General features: G+C 38.8%; 2 protein-coding genes across 5 annotated transcripts in view; one reads left to right on the plus strand and one right to left on the minus strand.

Annotated features, from left to right (window-relative positions):
* Positions 1 to 19162, minus strand: part of LOC123514785 (TFIIA-alpha and beta-like factor) — a 43536-nt gene extending 24374 nt beyond the window's left edge. Inside the window, exons 1-6 of one of the 2 annotated variants that reach the window (XM_045272951.1) lie at positions 19018 to 19162; positions 12806 to 13103; positions 11599 to 11786; positions 10444 to 10554; positions 10183 to 10335; positions 9499 to 9642 (exon numbers count right to left, since the gene is read on the minus strand). In XM_045272951.1, the coding sequence (XP_045128886.1) occupies positions 9499 to 9642; positions 10183 to 10335; positions 10444 to 10554; positions 11599 to 11786; positions 12806 to 13103; positions 19018 to 19041 (918 nt within the window). In that variant the 5' untranslated portion in view covers positions 19042 to 19162. Of the gene's footprint in view, positions 1 to 9498; positions 9643 to 10182; positions 10336 to 10443; positions 10555 to 11598; positions 11787 to 12805; positions 13104 to 18869; positions 18998 to 19017 lie in introns of those variants that run through there. The other variant, XM_045272950.1, reaches the window with a different exon arrangement.
* Positions 19163 to 20940: 1778 nt separating this feature from the next.
* The window catches only part of LOC123515064, a 40282-nt gene continuing 38722 nt past the window's right edge, over positions 20941 to 22500 (plus strand). For all 3 annotated transcript variants that reach the window (XM_045273459.1, XM_045273461.1, XM_045273460.1), the window contains exon 1: positions 20941 to 21108. The gene's annotated coding sequence lies outside the window, so the exon portion shown is untranslated. The remainder of the gene's footprint in view (positions 21109 to 22500) is intronic.

Below are 22500 nucleotides of genomic sequence, written 5' to 3' on the forward strand. Positions count from 1 at the left end.
TTTTCCAAATTTGAAAGCCTCACCATATCCTGCAAGCTGACAGGCTTTTGAATAAACCAGGAGCTGCTGATACTAAGGCCTGCCTCAGGAAAAATCCTGTGACACCTATAGAATAAAGATCAAGATCAAGGTCAAGCCTCTCGTGGACAACACGCGCAACACTCACTCCCCAGTCAAAACATAACAGCGTCAGCAGCAGCTTGTCTTCCCTAGCTCAACTTACAACCAAAACCCCCTGCAATTGGCCTAGTGTTCGTAAGAAGACCAGGAAGTCTCTTACTCTCCAAGTGAAGCTAGATATTATTCACAGATACGAGAGGCCAGAAAACTATAGCAGTGCTGGCCACCATCTTGACTCCATATTATACTGTCTCTATTTTCAAGTCAGCAGACTCTATTAAGAAGGCTGGTGAGACCGTATCTTCCTTGCAAGCTAAAAGAACCACCTGAACTCGTGACTCTACAATGGATAAAATGGAAAGCCTTGTGGAAATGTGGTACATAAGTTTTGTATGTGGTACCATGATGCGCACTTTGTTTACATTCCACTGGTTGCCAGTTAGTGTCTTTCCCGTTTCACTCTTCCTTCCTTCATAAAGTTAAGATCATCAACATTATAAAGTTACGTCAATAAATACTTTAGTGTACATTATAATGACTTAAATTAAACTACCTAAATGTTTAACTTCATAATTTTTACTTTCATTAAACATTTTACTGTACTATGATGCACTATCACTTTGCTTACTCTCAATGGAAGTTCAAATCAGGGGTTAAATTTGTTATAATCGGTTCGCTTAACGAAGTTTCGCTTAAGGAAGTGTTTTTTAGGAACGTAACCCCTTCGTTAAACGGGGGTTGCCTGTATATGTATGTATATATATATATATATATATATATATATATATATATATATATATATATATATATATATATATATATATATATATATATATATACAACCCCTACTTAACGAAAGTTCACACTACAAAATTTCACTACAACGAAGATTTCATTTTACTACCATTTGCTCGTTTAACAAACACCAAACTCACTTTAACGAAGTTTTATCCAGGTAATTTTTTCCAAGTTTGAAAGCTGACAGGCTTTTGAATACACCAGCGCCTCTCGTGGAGAACATGCGCACCACTCACTCCCCTGTTCAAAACAATAACAGTGACAGCAGCAGCTCGTCTTCCCTCGCTTAACTTACCACCAAAACGCCCTGCAATGTCACCTAGCTTTGCTAAAAATATCAGGAAGTCTCTTACTCTTGAAGTGAAGCTGGATATTATTCACAGACATGAGAGGCAAGAAAACTAATAGCATTGCGCGCCACCATCTTGACTCCATCTACTGTCTCTGCTATTTTCAAGTCAGCAGACTCTATTAACAAAGTTTCGCTTAACGAAGGGTTTTTAGGAACATAACCCCTTTGTTAGGGGGGTTTGCCTATATGTATGTATGTATGTATGTATATATATATATATATATATATATATATATATATATATATATATATATATATATATATATATATATACACACACACACACAGGCAATCTCTGCTTAACAAAGGTTCACACAATGAAATTTCGCTAAAACGAAGGTTTAATTTTACTACCATCTGCTCGTTTAACGAACACCAAACTCGCTTTAACTAAGTTTTATCCAGATAATTTTTTCCAAGTTTGAAAGGCCCGCTGTATCACGCAAGCCGACAGGCTTTTAAATACACCAGTGCCTTATGTGGACAACACGCACATCACTCACTGGCCCTGTTCAAAACAATAACAGCGTCAGCAGCAGCTCGTCTTCCCTCGCTCAATTTACCACTAAAACGCCCTGCAATGTCGCCTAGCGTTGCTAAGAAGACCAGAAAGTCTCTTACTCTCGAAGTGAAGCTGGATATTATTCACAGACATGAGAGAGGCGAGAAAACTAATAACATTGCTCGCCACCATCTTGACTCCATCTACTGTCTACTATTTTCAAGTCAGCAGACTCTATTAAGAAGGCTGGTGAGACCATATCTTCCTTGCAAGCTAGAAGAACCACCTGAACTCATGACTCTGATGGATAAAATGGAAAGCCTTGTGGAAATGTGGTACATAAGTTTTGTATGTGATACAATGATGCGCCCTTTGTTTACATTCCACAGGTTGCCGGTTAGTGTCTTTCCCGCTTCACTCACTCCCTTCATAAATGTAAGATCATCAACATTATAAAGTTACGTACATACATATATTAGTGTACATTATAATGACTTAAATTAAACTGCCTAAATGTTTAACTTCATAATTTTTACTTTCATTAAACCTTTCACTGTACTATGATGCATTCTCGCTTTGTTTACTCTCAGTGGAAGTTCAAGTCAGGGGTTAAACTTGTTATAATCGGTTTGCTTAACGAAGGGTTTTTAGGAATGTAACACCCTCGTTAGGCGAGGGTTGCCTGTATATATTATATATACAGTAATACCTCAAGATACGATCGCCCCAACATATGATCTTTTTTTATATGACAAAAAATTTCATATAATTTACGCATTGAAATACAAAGATATTTTAAGATACGAATAGCCATCGATAGGTGGCGTAATGATAGCTCGGCTACCCGCGTCCATCTGAATTTCAGCCCACATTGTGTATTGTCGTTCATCCTTTGTGCATGTATGTGTCCGTGCTCCTCGGCAGTGTGTATTTTTTAAGTTTTGAGAACTCAAGATCATGAGTCCCAAACGTAAAAGTTTGGCGAGAAATACACAAAACAGCCTGTATTTGCATATTGATTAGACTTAAAAATTCAATAAACAAGTGAGTACAAAAGGTGTTCTGCCCACAAGTAACTCTTCCTCTTTGCAATGCAAAAAACCCGAAGTCTCTAGATGTCATGGTTACCAAAATATCACATGTTGAATGAGGTGGTATCATCGGTTTATGTGGCCTTGCGTCCGATCTGGTTCAGCGGCCTTGGCTAGAGTGATAGAAAATGGGCCCCTTGTATCCCCCCCCTCTCTCTCTCTCTCTCTCTCTCTCTCTCTCCTGTTCTGATACCACTTTCATTCAAAAGTGATTTTCTCTGTAACATGGCAAGAGACCCGAGGTATAGAAGTAAGGCACGCGGGAGAGGTGGCAGAATTAGACACAGTGAAATCACTGTCACTCCCACCATCCATCGTTGGTGACACAGTGACGTAGAGCATATGTTTACTCCTGATGAGTGTTGCCAGCTCACAAGCAGAAAACAGGTAGAAAATAGCCAAAATATAGCCATAAAAAGCCTAAACGTCTATCGACTTGCCCCGATTCGTGCGTGATGAACGTCTATTGATGTGTCCGGAGTTTTGCGGGTTAAGTTGTTATTTTTGGCAATGTAGTTCATTTATATCATGCATACAATAAACATTGTATTTATCTTATATTAAATCTATATTTGGTTGGTATTCAAAGCATGTTAATTATTTTGGAGGGGTAAATTCATACCACAAGAACGAATTAATTCTATTTCCATTAATTGCTATGGGAAAAATTGATTTGATATACGATTTTTTTTATATACAACGATCGTCACGGAATGAATTAAATTCGTATGTCGAAGTACCACTGTATTATACAGTAAATCCCAGTTTATCATGGAGATATGTTCCAAAGGCAACATCAAAGTATTAAAATCAGTGTTATATTGATACTATCCCTAAAGAACCTATTTATCTTCTCTATTAACACAATTGAGCAATAGGGTTCTGACAGTCATACCCGTGATGCAATAATAAGTATAGAAAGTTCTCAAAAACTATTTCAACTATTTACATGAAAAATTTCAAGGAAACCTATAAGAAAATAAAATATCTACAACCATTTATTCTCATCTGTACAGTAGTTATACTAATTTTAAATAGCATAATATACAATAAAAATTTTCTACTGCTAAAGTAAGACATAAACACTTATTAGTAGCAAGGTTAGGTCCAGGTTAGTCTGGACTCACCCTAGTTGCAAAAAAACATAATTTCAAGACATATGGGGGTAAAATATAAGCTGCCAAGTTTAAAAATAGCTATGGGTTGATAAGAAAAATCAGTGCAGGTATTCATTTGTGAAGGATGAAATGAATGAAGATGATGCAATTGTACAGTGCAGTGCTGATGGTGATGATGTATTGCACAATTAAACAGAACATTTAACCCCTTCCTTACCGCAAGACTGTTTTGTGGTACGTGCGTACCACGCGCAAAAGCGACCTCGTGGTACCGCAAGATGCCGCTGCAGTGCGTGCGCACACACCAATACATTTCCGTGTATAACCATGGCCTGAGTGCGGATTTTGCCTTTTTCATACTCCACGTGGTTCACTATAAACTAACAAACACTGGAGGCGTTATTTTTTGCCACCCCAGCGTAACAAAACCATCCCCCAAACTAGCCAATCAATATCGGAGTTAATTTTTCATGCATAAACTATAAAGCCAATCACTATTCTTTGACATATATTATTCCCACAGTCCCCCCAAGAACATCAGTTCTCTAGTATCGGCCGTGGTGAAACTGTTCTATTGCCTCTAGTTAGAGATAATGGCGTCTGCTTCGTGTAGCAGCGATGAGGATTATCATAATTATGAGACAGATAGTGAGGATATACTGGAAGACTCTCCAGATGAATATGATTCAGACTATGATCCTGAAAAAGAAATAGGAGAGAGTGATAGTGACAGCAGTGTTGAAACCCTCTCGGCAAGTGAGGGGGAGCAGCCTAGTTATGACTGCCTCAGGGCCACCCTCACAAGGTGCAGAGTGTGTGGTGCTGAATTTATGATTAGTGTACAATTTATGATTATGTTTACGTTTTCTTTTATTAATAAAATGACAAAAATATGTTTAGAAAAAAGTACATAACACTGAGTTAGAAAGAAATATAATGTGTAGATCTGGCCGTGAGGCACGTGCGCACACGGGCAGGGGGCTGCGGTATAGGAGGGGAACGCTTTGTTTATATCGGGGAGTGGCTGCGGTAAGGAAGGGGTTAAAGCTCTTCAGAGACCACAGATAAACAACAACAAAAAAAAAAAAAAGTGGTGAATAGGTGAAGTAGGCATAGTGATGTAGTTAAGGCAGACATATAGTGAACTGAAAATTGGAAGCCCATAGTGAGGCGGTGTGGTCTCACTCCTTTCTTTGAAGGAGTGTCTACACTAATTCTACTGCAAAAGTAAGACAGAAACACTTATTAGTAGCAAGGTAGGGAGCCTGGACTCACCCTAGTTGCAAAAAAACATCATTTCAAGACATATGGTGGTAAAATATAAGCTGCCAAGTTTAAAAATAGCTATGGGTTGATAAGAAAAATCAGTGCAGGTATTCATTTGTGAAGGATGAAATGAATGATGATGATGTAATTGTACAGTGCAGTGCTGATGGTGATGATGTATTGCACAATTAAACAGACATTTAAAGCTCTTCAGAGACCACAAATAAACAAAAAAAAAAATAAATAAATAAAATAAGTGGTGAATAGGTGATGTAGGCATAGTGATGTAGTTAAGGCAGACATATAGTGAACTGAAAATTGGAAGCCCATAGTGAGGCGGTGTGGTCTCACTCCTTTCTTTGAAGGAGTGTCTACACCAACTAATCAGAGGAAATTAAAAAATATAACATGAGCTTGGAATGACTTCTAGTAAGTCTTCAACCAAAGGGGAGTTTTCAGAACTAATCCACCCGATGCCATTGCTGTTATAAGTTCTCTGGTAACATGAACATTGTTACAGTAAATCCTAAGTGCATACAGATGGATGGAACATAGATCATTACACTTAACCCTCGGCTATCGCGCCCAATTGGGACCGAAATAGCCGCGCCATAGCCGAAAACGTGATAGCCGAATTGATCTTGGCGGGAAGGCAGTTTTGGCCAATGAGTGCTCAGATATTGCATGACGTCATGGCGGGGCATGCGATAGCAGGCATCTGAGGTCGCAATAATGAAATTTTAGCAGCTTTTCATGGGTGCGCGATAGCAATAAAACGCGATAGCCGAAGTCACGATAGCCGAGGGTTGACTGTATGATACTATTGAAACTCTGTATCAACTTTTACATATCCTGTATGGATAATTTTGGGAGAAGTTGGCCAAAACATAAATATTCTTTGTGATTATCCAGTAATATTGCTATCAATATTTTATATATGGCATATTACAGGTCTAAAATCTATTGATTTGGACAATGGAAAAGAAAACTATACTATATAGTATGACATAACACACTCAGCAATATCGTGATATATAGATATAGTTATTTTCCTGGGGATTCTAGTATCTCTTTCACAAAGCAAGGGACACGGCAAAGTAATCAAGCACCAAAACAAACATCTCTCAGATCTGCTCTGGAATAACAGGAGAGAAATAAAGGAAACTTTTCTCCTGCTCATGGTGTAGTGGCATGGACACTACAGCAAGAATTAACTGGTAAAACAGGCCAGTCATATTTTTTTGTTTTGGTATTTGTGAAGCTCAATTGCCAGAAGGCTCTACAAGTTTAAGAGACAACCAAGCCAAAAATGAGTTTATCCTTAAAGTGATTTATCTACAGTTATAAAAGCAGTCGTGTGTCAAGGTAACTTTATACACGAGTTGGATAATTGGAAACGCTTTGCTAGAAAAATATAGCATGAGAAAACATTTCTCTCCTTAATGTACTTCTCCAAGAAATGAAGGCAAAATTGATAAAATCGGCACTCTCATCTCACTCTTTTTGGCATTTATAAACAAAGCAAATGCAAGATCAGCAATGTCAGGCCTCTCTAGATACTGGATTCACATTAGAGTATGGAAAATAGACATACTCTTTTAAGTGTCAGCTTCTCTTTTGGTGGAAATTTAATTTTACTATTACTGAATAGTTCAACAGCGGATATCAGAGTTCCGAGACTGTCCATCATCAGAGATCAGATACGACAAGAAGCAGCCATCAACTGGCGGTGGCTACTTCTTTTTCTTCTTCTTGTGACCCCCTTTAACTCGTGTGTTGCTTTCACCAAAATATTTGAGTTTTCACCCCTCTATTGCCTGCTATAATGGATACCATATCTTTTCATTCACATACAATTATGCCATGAGAATCACCTTGACTCTGTGACACTGACTGATAGTTCAGAGACACTCAGCTGTTTCTTCTCACAATACTCACACCTAAGTCTGGAGCTAAACCCACACAGCGAGTGGATTGTTTTTGTGATTTCACCTTGTGTTCTATACTATAGCATTCTAGCATGGTAAAACTTGTAAAAAGCTAATAGAAATGTTGTTTTGTAAATATAAATGTATATATGAGACAGTAACACCTCAAGAGGTGGTTTTACTGACATGCTAGCAACCTCATTACCAAGTCAACAATGTGTTCGTAGATGCCATTCCTTAGCCGGAAGTTGTTCCACTCATTAAGTTTCTTGAATTCCAGCCCAGTGCAGTTCCCCCCAGAAGCACCATGGTTGCATGCGACGTAATCAAGTTAAGTTAACCCCGCGTGAAAGTGAATAAATTGCATTATCCATTTGTATCTCCTTAAACATCAAGTCATGTTAAATTGAAATTCGTCAATCGAGAGTTGACTGTACTTTACTTGTGCATAATGATACAATGCCATATAGATTTAAGGTTAAGACAGAAAAATCAAGATAGTAAATGTCTTGATTGGTTTAGCTGTCTCTTAGCTCCCCAGTGACATCTGTTGGCTGGTGATTTCACAAATACCCCACTCTTTTGCCAGAACACTAAAGATGCCTATTCTTAATTGAGGTTGTTGTTTCCATATACTAGAAAGTTGATCTACGTCACTTGGACTTTTAAGTAGCAGAGACATGTTGTCTTCCTATTTACTGTTGTATGGATTAATACACTTCCAATCAATGACATTCTTGTTTGGAAACCTAGAGATGACCAAATATCTAAATAAACAGAAATGGTGGAATGCTACACCATAACCACTTTCAGAATCTTTAGAATTACTATCAGGCCCACCTGGCAATTTTTTTCTCCAAAATATGCTATTTTGCTAAAGCATGGACTCTTAATCCAACACAGGAAGGCAGTGGCAAAGTGGAAAAAGGTGGTGAGTGTGGGATCAAGCAGATGTCCATGTGTAGCTTTGAATCCTATCACATACAGTAATACTTCGCTTAATGAATGTTCGTCTAACGAATTTCCAGTTTAACGTACTATATAAAGTTAGACCAAAAAGTCCGCATAACGTACAACCACATCCATTTAAGCGAATTTTCTGGATTTGAATTTGCCAGGTGAGGGAGCGAACTGAGATTACTAATAAAATACCGCGATATTTCATTAGTAATTCACTAACTCACTGCCACGGAGTCAAAGTTATCCTCATGGCATGAGCGTATATGAATACTAAGATATGATATCCATTATAGCAGGCAATAGAGGTGTGGAAACAAATTTAATATTGTGGTGAAAGACAACACGCCAAGCTAAAAAGGTCACAAGAAGAAGAAGAAGCGGCCAAGTCGCCGGAGTCTCCACCATCTGTGGCCGATCCCATCATCTCTGCTTTATTTTATGGTATTTCATGTAAGATTTCACTTTATGCATTACAAAACAATCCTTTCTTGGGGGCAAGGCTTGTAAAAAGCTAATAGAAATATATATATATATATATATATATATATATATATATATATATATATATATATATATATATATTTTTTTTTTTTTTTTTTACCCATGTGGTATGTTGGGGACCAGCCCAGAACGCATCCCCCCTATTACCATTATTTTCTATGGGAAAATTACATCCGCTTAACGAATTTCTGCTCTACAAACAGGTTTGACACCCCCTATCCTGTTCGTTACGCGGAGTATTACTGTACTGCCTTGAAACTGTCACTTGTCGAGTGGTTTCAAGTTACCTATATGTCACCATGACACCCAGGTTCAAGGTGGAGGTGTAATTGCCTTGCACCAAAGATGTGCTTGGGTGGTGATATGAGCCCTAATATAGGTACCACTATAAATAAAATTGCCTGCGCTGCTAATAGGTAGAAGCTAAACAGCACTTCCCATGATTTTCAAGTACATCTACAGGCACTATAGGCTATAATGTAATAAATATATATATATATATATATATATATATATATATATATATATATATATATATATATATATATATATATATATAAATAAATAAATAAAATACAATAAAATTACTATGATGTACATAAGGATACTGTAAATACAAAAAATTTCCCATTACTTGTAAATTAACTGTATATAGTTTTACATTCAATGATTTTCTCCTGTGACACAAAGGCAGCAGTAAAAGAATTTTCACAGCATTACTTCTACTACAGCCATTCATAGTATGTCCAAGGCCAACATTGACACTCTAATAGCAATGCATTCAGTATGGTTTGTGGGTAGAATTATACATGCACAAATCTTCTAATACAGACATACAACACAAAGCTATTTCACCACTTACTTCCTCTGGCCCCTCAGCTTCATCTTCATCTTCTTCTCCATCTATGGATTTTTTATCATCTTCTTCATCTTTGTCATCGTCATCATCATCATCATCATCAGAGATCTCAGAGGAGCTGTCTCCAGTGCCAAACTGGCCATCCACCTGGAAGGTACATAGTGGTAATATGTGAGTAAGAACACTGAACTTTCCTGCTATATTGATTTCAGAAGACTTGGTAGTAACCTCCATTATCTAGAACAAATTTAACTATTTCTTCTCCAAATTCAGCATTAACTAGAAATTTTAAGTGTATATGCAAAACCATCCCCTACAAAACTGCCTATACAGGGATAAATTTTGTTATTGCATGTATGAGTATTTCTTAAAACTTGAACCTTAACTAAGTAAAATTTATACACTTTATTGAGAGGCCATATACTGGAACTCTGGTTGCTGTCTAGCAAAGATACCTTTCCTCTGTGGTTAGGATAGGTTTGAGAAATATTTCATTTTCACCCTTCATGACACATGGTTGTTTTTTTATGCTTATCTTCTGAAAAAATAAAAGATAAATAAATAAATAATAGCCTACCTTTATGATTAACCTGGTATATAGAATATATGAGTTCTAAAACCTTGAAATTTCAATCTCAAACATGAATGTACTTTAAGGATATCTAACAGATAATAAGAGGAGCTGACCTGGGTGGCTTTTAATCTCTCATAGATTATAGCATCCATAATTCTTCTATCTGCAGTGACAGTGTGTGGCGGATGAGTAGCTTCTGCCTGAAGTAAGGATGAGGAACTGGAGGCTGATGTGGCTCCAAGTGGTTCATCAGCAGGTCCATCCACCTATGTGAGGAAATATATTTGTCACCTCCTGCTTAACATCATCAAAAATTACTGAATTACAATTTACATTTTAGTAATATAAAGTTTCAGGCTAAAACAAATACAAACCTGAGTGGTGGCAATCTGGCTATACTGCTGGAGTTGTGGAGGAAGAGTAATACCATTCTCCTCAAGGGCTTGATTCAATTTACGCTGGATAATTTCCGCTGCCTTGCTAGGCTAGAATCAAGAAATACAACACAATTAAAAAATACTATATATCCTTTACTCTAGCTCCTTATTTGTCAGTTCCTAAAGACATCATGATTAGATGGCTTGTAACTATTAATGTATATCAAAGTTAATTTGGAGCAATAATCAAATAGTGATGATCATGATAAGGTAAGGTCTCAATAAGAGTTGCCGCACTCTAGTTCATAAACAAGTCAGTATATGCCATGATATCTTTCTATATTACAAATGTACTATTTGTACAAGCCTTTGTTAGCTGTAAATCAGAACAGTGTAAATGTAGCAGCTATGCAGAATTTTGACAGTGTTCAGCAGCAATAGTACTCAGGTAAAGGCATGTGATCCCTGCAGCATAATAATAATAATAATTTTATTATTATTAACAACAACAACAACAACAACAACAATAATCATGAGCAGCTTTGCTGGACTGCTGCTTCAGGGGACAGGGTTCACTTGAAGAAGCAATCTAGCTTCAGGAATAAACGACCCTCAACATCCATGTTTCCTCTCACTTTCCCCTCCAACTTGTCTGAATGTCTGAGCTAAGAATACTACTACTACTACTACTACCAATAATAATCATAATAATAAAAATAAAAATAATTATCATTACTGTTATCATTATTATCTATCAATCTATGTACCAGGCCAGCAGTCCCACACAGGGTGGCCTAGACAAAGCACCACACTCTTACACACAACTTCAATGAGAGAGAGAGAGAGAGAGAGAGAGAGAGAGAGAGAGAGAGAGAGAGAGAGAGAGAGAGAGAGAGAGAGAGAGAGAGAGAGAGAGAGAGAGAGAGAGAGAGAGAGAGAGAGAGAGAGAGAGAGAGAATCAACTATAAGTGAAAAGCAAGCAAGTTGGAGACAGTCCCACAGAAGCCACTAAAGACTAGCAAAAATGTTATCTACATTTGTGACATTTCTGTTTTTCACTCATAGACTGAGTTAATTAAGGATGACGTAGACAGTACATTTATTTACAAATAATGAAATAGCAGAGGTGGCATGGGGTTCACCAGAACTTACCTCAAGAGCAAAGGTATGTGCAGCAGTTGGGGAGCTAAGAATGGCCTGCAGCTGCATGCCAGCAACTCCATTAGCCAGAGCATTGGATGGGACATGGATGGTAATGGCTTTGGGCACACCCCCTGCCTGCTGTGCTGGCACAGTAATCTGCACTGGTACCAAATTGGCAACTACAGCTGGACTTCCTCCTGGAATGCATTAAGGTGACTATTAAAATCAAGCATGCTGATATAATACCATCATTTTAAGTTTTCTTGGGTCTACTTCATTAATCCACCAAATATATTGAAATCTCTAACTCTCTAAGGGAGGCAGTGGCATAGTGGATAAGGTGGTGATTGCGGGATTGGGCAGACATCCACATGTAGGTTCAAATCCCACCATGTATCACCTTGATACTTTGCCATTTGTCACATGATTTAAAGTTAGCAACATGTCACCATGATGCCCAGGTTCTAGGTGGTTACACCAAAGATACGCTTGGGTGGTGATATGGGCCTTAATATGGGTACCACTATAAATAAAATTGGTGGAAGTGGGTGGAAGTTTAACAGCACTTCCAATACTCTTTAAGTTACCTACAGGTACTATAGGCCAGGACATAGAGAGAGAGAGAGAGAGAGAGAGAGAGAGAGAGAGAGAGAGAGAGAGAGAGAGAGAGAGAGAGAGAGAGAGAGAGAGAGAGAGAGAGAGAGAGAGAGAGAGAGAGAGAGAGAGAGAGAGAGAGAGAGACTTGTTTCATCACAATTCTCTGCCCACATTATAATTACACACAAGTGGGTCAAAACCAAGAATACCTTAACATGAAACCATGAAATTTGAGTTTGATATACTCTGTGTGCTTTAGAATAATTAAGCAAAAGAAAAGAAAAGAATGTCTACATCTAATCCTCAAATTCTAAAATCCACTTCAATCCCTAATGGGTGGAAACGATCACGGTACAAAATAGCCTGGGAAACCATTTCTTTGCACCAGAAAAGTTTGGATTAACCCAATATTTTTTTAAAAGCACCAATAAAGATAATCTTTTCATATAACATGAATAAAATTCAAGGGTTTCTCATATGTCACCCTATTAATCAGCATATGACATATATCAAACATATGATGAAAAATAAATAAAATATAATGGAAGACAATGCCTCTGCAAATTCAGTAACTTCCAGTTTTTTCAGTGGTCACTATACAATAAAGATAGACAAATACCTGCAGTCTGTTGTGTCTGTTGCTGCTGTTGTTGCTGCTGTTGGACCTGCTGTTGTTGTTGCTGAGTTTGCTGTTGTTGCTGTTGTTGCTGTTGTTGTTGCTGCTGTTGCACCTGTCCCTGTGACTGGTGGGAGGATGTTGTGCCTGGTTCACAGTTGGCAAAAACATTCATGTGTTGTAACTTCTGCTCCCATAACTGACGCAGCTCAGACAGCACTTGTTCATCCAGGCCCTCATCCAAAAAGAACTCTCTCACTCCAGAAATTACATCATCCATCACCCCACTGTACACCTTGCTCTGTTGAATGGACGAAGTGGTATATCAATGTTTGTTGAATAGAAAATGACAGATCATTACACTTCAATCACTATTACCAGCAAAAGTACCAACTCCATAGACTTACTCATTAGGTGTGATTATAACAATGCATCCAATATCTAACTGCTGATATTAACACTCTTTGCCAATGATGATTTAGCTTGCTAGGGTAAAATAGTCTCTAACTTTTTAAATATCAAGAGCCACATAATGTGCCACATAATTGCTTCTTCCTGCATTGCATCGCACCACAAGAGGTCACACAAAAAAAAAAAAAAAAAAAAAAAAAATGAGAGAGAGAGAGAGAGAGAGAGAGAGAGAGAGAGAGAGAGAGAGAGAGAGAGAGAGAGAGAGAGAGAGAGAGAGAGAGAGAGAGAGAGAGATATTTCAGTCACTGGATAGGCTGTGAACCCATCAATAACCTAACTGTGACATCAATCACTGAACTCTTCCCTTTGTATCTCAAAACACAAGGGCTAGTGAAAACACAGCTCTCTTGCTTCACGCAAATCTGTATGCACCTAATGACATACATCCTTCACTGAAAATTCTAAACCAAATACAGCAACTCCTACACCATCCTTGGATTTTTCTTGGAATAAATGCGGCTTCCATGGAAGACCTGTCTGAGCACATAACAAAGGTGATAAGTGTCTGCCATAGAGCCATACATAACTCACCCTCTCTATCTCTACTTAAATCTTCCAAATCTTGGTTTATTTAACACATTGTTCCCATGCTATACAAGATAAAAATGTACGCTTCTAAAGCTACTTGAGCTTTCCATCATCTCTAAAGTTTAGATCAGTGTTTCTCAACCTTTGAAATTTTGACACATAGACTTGACAAGATTCCATAGAAATATAAAGGTTTAAATTCTAAACCTTTATATTTCTATGGAATCTCGTCAAGTCTATGTGTCAAAATTTCAAAATCCAACTTACCTCATGACTCCTAGCACCTAGCAAAAATCATCTTCAATAACTTTGCTGAGCCATCTTTCCCTCCTTTATTTCAACCTTATAGCACCACTGCCATCTCATCTACACTGCTGGTCAGAGCAGAAGGTGCGAAAGGGACCACAACTTCCACTTTGACCAAATTTCATTTATCCCTTCTTAACTCTTAAACATAAGACGGGATTGTATGTTTGTTGCTATCTGACAACTCTGCAGCTCTAGTAGTCAAAGTAGATGATATGTTTCCTTAGTAAATGTTTGCCTGTGACTAGTGTACTTGAATTTTAATTTTCTTTCACCCCCCATCACGGCCCCTTTTTGTGGATGCATGAGCTTACCATTCTGCCCTGTTACTACCTATTATGGGACCTAGGAAACCGTGCCATACAGCAAAGTTAATTATTGATTGGTTTGATTTCTGCAATGTCAGCCTTTTAAAACCTTGGCCTGCAAATTTGCTAGACCTTAACCCTATAGAAAATCTTTGTGCATACATAAAACTAAAGCTAAAGGAGAGAGATACCTCCTCCCTCCCACGCCTCCAAGCCACTATTCAGGACATATGGGACAATATTGACACTCAGTATCTCCACCATCTGGGTGATTCCCTTCCCAAGAGACTCGAAAAGGTCAAGAAGGCACGAGGGCACCCTATCAATTACTAGTTTAGGTGAGTAACCGCACTGAAAAATTTTCTGTGTCATTAATCTCCTTCACAGGATGTCACAGGTACCGCACCTTCTGCTCTGACCACCAGTGTATTTCTAAAGCTGAACTCTTCTCTTAAACTATACTAAGATGACTTAGGGTTTGTTCCTTCCTCTCTTATACCCTCTGACTACTTAATTTTACCTCGGCACCACCTTCTGCTGGTGGAGCACTTACATGAGAAAGCTTTCGCCACGTCATACCTCAGTCGCTTTTGCGCATTCGCACCAAGCAGACGTATGCAGCGATCGGCGTGTCTTCCCCAGCAGCTCTACAGAGATTCTTCCAAGGCATTGTCACCTGTCACGCAGGTACTTGCCCTCTTCCCGTTATCCCTTGGGAGCGGGTTGAGCCGAGTTTGTGATTATATTACGCCTGTGTGCATCAGCCACGAGCTCACGGCTCGCTGGGCCTTTCTTCCGGCATCCGGCAGCCATGTTGTCTTCTTTAGACGACGAGACGAGTGACCCAGGTGGGGACTGCAGGATTATCACTTTCCAATACTGAACCTTCATGGTTGCATCTTGCCTGATCAAACTCTTCCAACTTTCTCTATGATCTACCTTTCCTTTTTGATGGATTTTTTTTTATTATTATTATTAGATATATTTTTTTACACAATGATCTATAGCGCCTGTAAATATACTTGACGAGTATGTATAGGAAGTGCTGTTCAGCTTCCACCCTAGTGGCACAGGCAGTTTTATTTAGTGGTACCTATATAAGGGTCCATATCACCACCAAAGTGCATCTTTGGTGTAACCACCTAGAATCTGGTTAGCATGGCAACATATAGGTAACTTTAAACCACTCAACAAATGGCATTGTTTCCAAGCAGTATGTGGTGGGATTCGAACCTACGCGTGGATGTCTGCTCGATCCCGCGCTCACTACCTTATCCACTAAGTCACCACCTCCCTACAATTAGCCAGTTTCTGAAAAGGATGACCATTCTAATCCCTCAAACTGCCATCCTATTCCTTTAATTTGCAGCCTCTCCAAAGTTTTTTTTGTGTTTCCTCAAGATTTTTTAAACATTTCATCACTTCATATCCTATTTCATCATGAGTAAGGGTTCTGTCAATCCCGCTCTAATAGTGATGTTCTGGCTCACTTTCTGAGTCTCGGTCATTCTCTTTAATGATTTTTTTTTCTTTTTTTCTTTTTTTGCCTTAGACATGTGAAGCTTTTGAAAAAATCTGGCACAAAACCTTGACATCCAAACTACCCTCCTATTTCTTATATCCTTCTGTCTGTATCTTTACCTTTAATGTTTTTTCTGATGGTTCTATTGCTGCTGTGGTAGACAGTTACTGTTCTTCTAGATCTATTGACAGTGGTGTTCTTCAGGGTTTTGTCCTATCACCCACTATCTTCCTATTAGTCATGAATGATCTTCTAAATCAAACTTCTTGTCTTATCCACTCCTATGTTGATACCACCCTACACTTTTCCTTCCATGTCTTTACACTGGTGTCCAACCCTTCTGGAAGTAAATAAAGAAGCCACAGAATATGACTTTGGATCTCTCTATAACATTTTCTATTGGGATAGAGCAACCTTAGAATTGTTCAATGCCTCAACTCATTGTCTCCATCTATCAACTCAACACAACTTTCAAGATAACAATCCTTTCTTCTTAACTGACACAACTGTCCCCCTCTTCTATAGTGAACATCCTCAGTTCATCCTTGTATGGAGCACTCTTCACACGTTTGGGAAGGTTTCACTCACACAATTTTATTAGATAGGGTAGAATCAAAAGCTTTTCGTCCTATCAACTCTCCTCCTCTGACTGACTGTCTTCAGCCTCTTTCTCACTGCTGAAATGCTTTATCTCTTTCTATCTTTTATTGCTACTTTCATGCTAACTGCTCTACTGATCTTGCTAACTGCATGCCTTCCCTCCTCCTGTGGCCTCATTGCACAAGGCTTTCTTCTTTCCTCTTATCCCTATTCTGTCCAACTCTCTACTACAAGAGTTAACCAGTATTTTCAATCATTCATACCTTTCTCTAGTAAACTCTGGAAATCCCTGCCTGATTCTATATTTCCATCTTCCTACAACTTGACTTCTTTTAAGAGGGAGGTTTCAAGACATTTATCTGTCTTTTGGCTAATTCTTTACCAATCTTTTCAGGACTTGCATTTTAAGTGGGCCTTTTTTTTTATCTTTCGTTGCCCTTGGCTAGTTTCCCTCTAGCATAAAATAGTCTATCCTTTACTTATATTATAAACTAAACTGTAAACTTTACATCTTATCTACAGCTAAAACAGCTTATATGAAGTTAGACATTCTTAAAGTCATCTTCACCAGTTCATCTCAGCCCCTCAAACTTCTAACTTTTGTATAGGAGCCTTATCCATCCAAGTATGGGGCATGCTTCTGACTTCACAAAGAAGAGGGAGCTCCACTCATATCATTCTTTTAGACAGGGTAGAATCAAAAGCCCTTTATCTTAACTCACTGTCTTCGGCCTCTCTCATAGCGACAATGTTGCATAGTTTATCATCTTCTACCGCTACTTTCATGCTACAGACTTCCATCTATGAAGTCTGTGCTAGATGTGGCAGATTCCAGAATTCCCATGAGTGTGGTGCTGCCATTTCAACCCCCAATTATCAGATTAAAATTGTCTCCATACTTGCCTATTGCAAGCCTCCTATTTTTTTTTTCTCTCTCTCTCATATTATACACTATATATAATGTATATTTTATTTACTTAGTATCTATTTATTATTCATTTTCAACTTTTTTTCTACACCACCTACATGAGGTAAAAATCGGGGTTACAGTTTCCATCTTGCTTGGTAGCCAGAGAGAAAGTGAGGCATGACATGTGACAATTGACCTAACTTGAACAAGATGAGGGACCCAAGGGGACACGCTGACCACGACAACCACATCGTGGCAACATTGGAACTGCATATCTCCCATCCTCCAACAGACTGGTCACAGCACAAGATTTCTTTCTCCCACTCTTTATCTGTGTAACTCTCAATTGCAAGAGTTAACCAATATTCTCAGTCATTCTCTAGTAAACTCTGGAACTCCGTCTGCTTCTGTGTTTCCTCCTTCCCATGGCATGAACTCTTTCAAGAGAAGTTTCCATACACTTATACTTTCACTTTTGACTCTGTTCAGGTACTTACAATTTTGTTGCCCTTGGCTAGTTGGCTCTTTAACTTCAAAAAGTTTGATTGGGATTTTTTCATTATGCATTTTCCATCTTTATACCAATTATTTAGGACCAAGTAACTATTTTCAGTGTTTGAAATAGAGCTAAAACATTTATTTAGTCTTAAAACTCCAAAAAGTAAAATGTGTATTTCTTTTAATCAATCATCAGAGGTACACACACTTTGAAAAAGGTTGGGAATTACTTAACTAGTGTGTAGTTGGATCAGATTCATGAACAGTTAATTGTAAATGCCACATATGTCATCTTACATGAGCTACAGTATCCAGAATCTTGTTCTCAGACGACACTAGTTTAAATTTCTCATGCATCATAAATTTAACATGTCATTGTAAGACTATTCACACTTCCAACCAACTGCATCGTTGATAGATGGGGTCATGAATCATGTGCAATTCATGAAAAAAAAAATCTTCAGCATATTAATATCATGAGGGAAATCCCATGGTGAACCCAATAAACTGATATATTATTAATAATGATGAACTTGGGCAGCGAAAATCACGATTGTGCTCAAATCACACCACCTAATTCTGTGTTTCAGCAGCAGGGTGATGCATGTGACTCACACCAGTGACCTGCACCTGCCAACAGGACAAATCGTGAGGGCTGAGGAAAAGTAGTAGGAGTAGCCTGTGGCTCGAGAACAACGTTCATGGTGTTATTAATTTTAGTAGGAGTATAACTGAGCGAGGAAACAGCGCTCTAAAGGAACACCTGACGAATGCTACTTTGGTTTATTTGGAATACTCTAACTGCAGGTACAGGTGGTGATTAGATAGAGCCTCCCTCCCTACCCCTCCTTCAGGCCTTCATGCAGTAAGGTAAGTCCCTCTCTCATCCTCCGGAAATGCTGAGCTACTAAGCATTACACACACCGAATATTTCCCAAAGTGACTGGGATGACTGGGCCGCAGGACTGGTGTCATGGCGGGCCCCGTGCCTCCCTCTCTCCCTCCTCTCTTCTAGCCATGCCTGGAACTAAGACTTCCCGCCCTTTCTGACTTCCAGGGCTTCGCCACTCACCACGCACGTCGCACACACGGCCATTGTGCCGCACAGCGTCGTCCTTGACTAATGATGGGGCTCCTAGGAAGCCGTCCCCGCGGCTCAGCGACCTTCTTTTATATGCGGCGGGAGGCAGCGCGGCGCGTCCTTCATAGCACCACTGTGGCTACGCGCCAGGACAAACCTACCAAATAGTACTTCAGTCATTATTTTACCGTCATATTATTTACTATTACTATCACTCATTCTGAGTGTTAATGTTTTTTAAACGACACATACATATAGTACAGCCATTAAAAAAACTTAAGTACGTAAACCCCGTTATAACGACTACTTTCCCAGATAGATGATAAAGATTACTTATCTCTAATCACACTGTTTGTTATAAGATACCTTATATTTTATCATCACAATAATATGCATAACTTTGCCATTGGCAGATGGATTTAGTTTCTTCTTAATATAACAAATCTGACTTACTCCTTCTGCCCTGTGTGCTTCTCATACTAGTCAATCTGCAGCCCAGGTTAGAATGGCGCGTGCTTCAAAACACATCGTTGCCAACAAACATTTATCTATTAACTTGTTTTCATATGTGAATAAAACATACTATTGATTTTCATCGCATGACCATGAGCCTGTGTGGCGAGGCATGTGGAGAGTAAGTCATCGGCACTATGCCACATCCTGATAGAAGAATTCCTTCAATGTATATTTTCATCTCGCACTTGTCTAATCTATGTGGTGCCGAGTATCTGACTTTCTATGCGTTAAGGGGCTATCACACTGGCCTATAATACGCGGAACAAGGAACATCCGCTCCAGATAACTGGAACTTTACCGAGATTAGCGGAGCAATGTTGAGATGACTTCATATCTATTCCGGTTCTCCGCATAAGAACATAAGAAAAGAGGGAAGCTGCAAGAAGCCCCCAGGCCTATACGAGGCAGTCCCTCTGTGTTTAAGCTACCTAATTCCATCTATCTTCCCCATTCATGAATTTATCTAACCTTCTTTTAAAGCTCCCTATTGATTCAGCCATGACTACATGACCACTGAGTCTGAGACCGTTCCACTCATCAACCACTCTGTTTGAAAATCAGTTTCTTCCCATTTCTTTCCTAAATTTGAATTTTTCAAGTTTAAACACATTATTTCTGGTTCTGTCCCCGCTACTGATCCTAAGAACTACATTCATGTCCCCTTTGTTAAAACTTAAATACTTCTATCAGGTCTCCTCTTAACCTATGTCTCTCTAAGGTATGCAGATTGAGTTTTTTCAGTCTCTCTTCATAGGGAATATTCCTCATTCCCTGTATCTTTTTAGTCATCCTCCTTTGTACTGACTCCAACAGAGCTGTTCTTCCTGAAATGTGGGGACCATAATTGTACCGCATAGTCAAGATGTGGCCTAGCTGACCAGCGCAAAGTATAATTTTGGTATTACTTCAGGACTCCTGCTTTTAACACTTCTAAAAATGAGTCCCAGTACTCTATTCGCCATATTCCTGACCTCAATACATTGCTTCCTTGTACCGAGATCGGAGCTAACTATGACTCGTAAATTTTTCTCATACTTGGAACTTCCTAGTGCAACGTTATCTATTCTGTAGTGTGTACCTACTACCTATTGCTTCGATTATCTCTATCTACGCTCAGTATCCTGTATTTGTTAATATTGAACTGCATTTGCCATCTATTATGCTATTCCAATGAAAAAATAAACATAGTATACGTAATAAAAACCTATTATTTAAACTAAAAAGAACGTAACTAAATTTTTCATATTGGAATATTAAATATTATTTCATCAATTTAAAAGATGAAATAAATATATATCATGTCGATAGTTTGGGCTCATACCTCTGACTCCAAAGTTGCCGTCGCGCATGTCTCAGTTCTTCTCTAGTTTCTTTTACTTACTTTTCTTCAATAAGAGGAAGCGGCAGCACGAAACACAGGTTGAGATATAAGCGGCATGGTTTTGTTGTGGTTTCTTTTGACTAGGCTTGGTCTTGGTTGCTGGACCGTTTGCCTAGCATAGCAAGAACGCCGCCAGCTTGTGTGTGATAATGTTCCAGAAGTTTTAACACGAATTTTTTACTTCAGTAAGTATCTTTCAGCAATGTAATCTCATTAGTAATGTCAATCAAATCCTCCGTAATTACTCCGCACCAGTCCTATTGTGACGACTACTAATAATCTTGTAATCGTGAGTGTAGCTGTGATGTTTTTTTCTCGCAATACCCTCCTGTTCCTCATCTTATAGCAAGTCAGTAACTCCTCGCTCCCGTAAACTTGACTTAATTTTCCCTCCCGTTCTTCATCCTAGAAGTAAATAACTCCTCGCTTGACGTATTTTTATATGAACCCTAGTGGAGACATACATATTTTAGATTACTTACACAGTACCCTCCCGTTCTTCATCCTAGCAGCTGATAGAGACGGGTATACCCTCTCTCCCAGCGTGATCCACGTGTGTGTATTTTGATAGGATATTCTTTTGGTGGAAATAGGAGAAAAGTGAAACATTTAGTTGGCGGCGGTGTTGGGTAAAGTGAAGGAGGGGGATTGTCATCCACCATGGACGGTCCTCCCCCCAACCTTCAAACTGTGTAATTAAGCTCCCAAAGACAAGGTTAAATGTGTGTGCTTGAGGAAGTGGCACCATGTGATACATTTCTCTCCGTTATAATAGTACATAGCGGCCTCAAAAGACGAGTAAGTGTTATTTTCTTGTGAACTACGAAGTGTAATTTGTATTTACCTAGTTGTAGTTTTACAGGGCCTGGCCTTTATGCTCGTGTGGCCCCGTCTCCATATCTACACTTATCCAATCTTACTTTAAAAGTATGCACACTCGTTGCAGACACTACTTCCTCACTCAAACTGTTCCACGTCTCAATACATCTTTGTGGAAACTATATTTTTAACATCTCTCAGACATCTTCCCTTTCTCATCTTTTTACTATGCGATCTTGTGCTTCGAATGTCATATTCTTCTCTCAGGATCAGTTTCTCATTATCCACTTGGTCCATTCCGTTGATCAATTTATAAACTTGTATCAGATCCCTCTCTCCTTCTTTGTTCCAGGGTTGGTAGATCCATTTAGTCTCTCCTCATATGTCATCCCTTCAAATTCTGGAACCATTCTTGTAGCCATTTTTGTAGTCTCTCCAACTTCCTTATGTGTTTCTTTTATGAGGGGTCCACACTACTCCTGCATATTCCAATCTGGGTCTTATTATAGTACTTATCAATTTCTTCATCATTTCTTTGTCCATGTAGTGAAATGCTACTCCAATATTCCTTAGCAAATTATATGTTTCTCTAAAATTCTATCAATATGGCTTACTGGTTGATTGTTTTCTTCCATCGTCACTCCTAAGTCCTTTTCCTTTTTACTTTCTCCAGTTCTACTCCATCTCCCATCTTATAGATTCCCACAGGTCGTCTTTCACTCTTTCCCATTTCCATGACATGGCTTTTGTTCACATTG

The sequence above is a fragment of the Portunus trituberculatus genome, chromosome 38 (assembly GCF_017591435.1).
Source record: "Portunus trituberculatus isolate SZX2019 chromosome 38, ASM1759143v1, whole genome shotgun sequence".
Lineage (NCBI taxonomy): Eukaryota > Metazoa > Arthropoda > Malacostraca > Decapoda > Portunidae > Portunus > Portunus trituberculatus.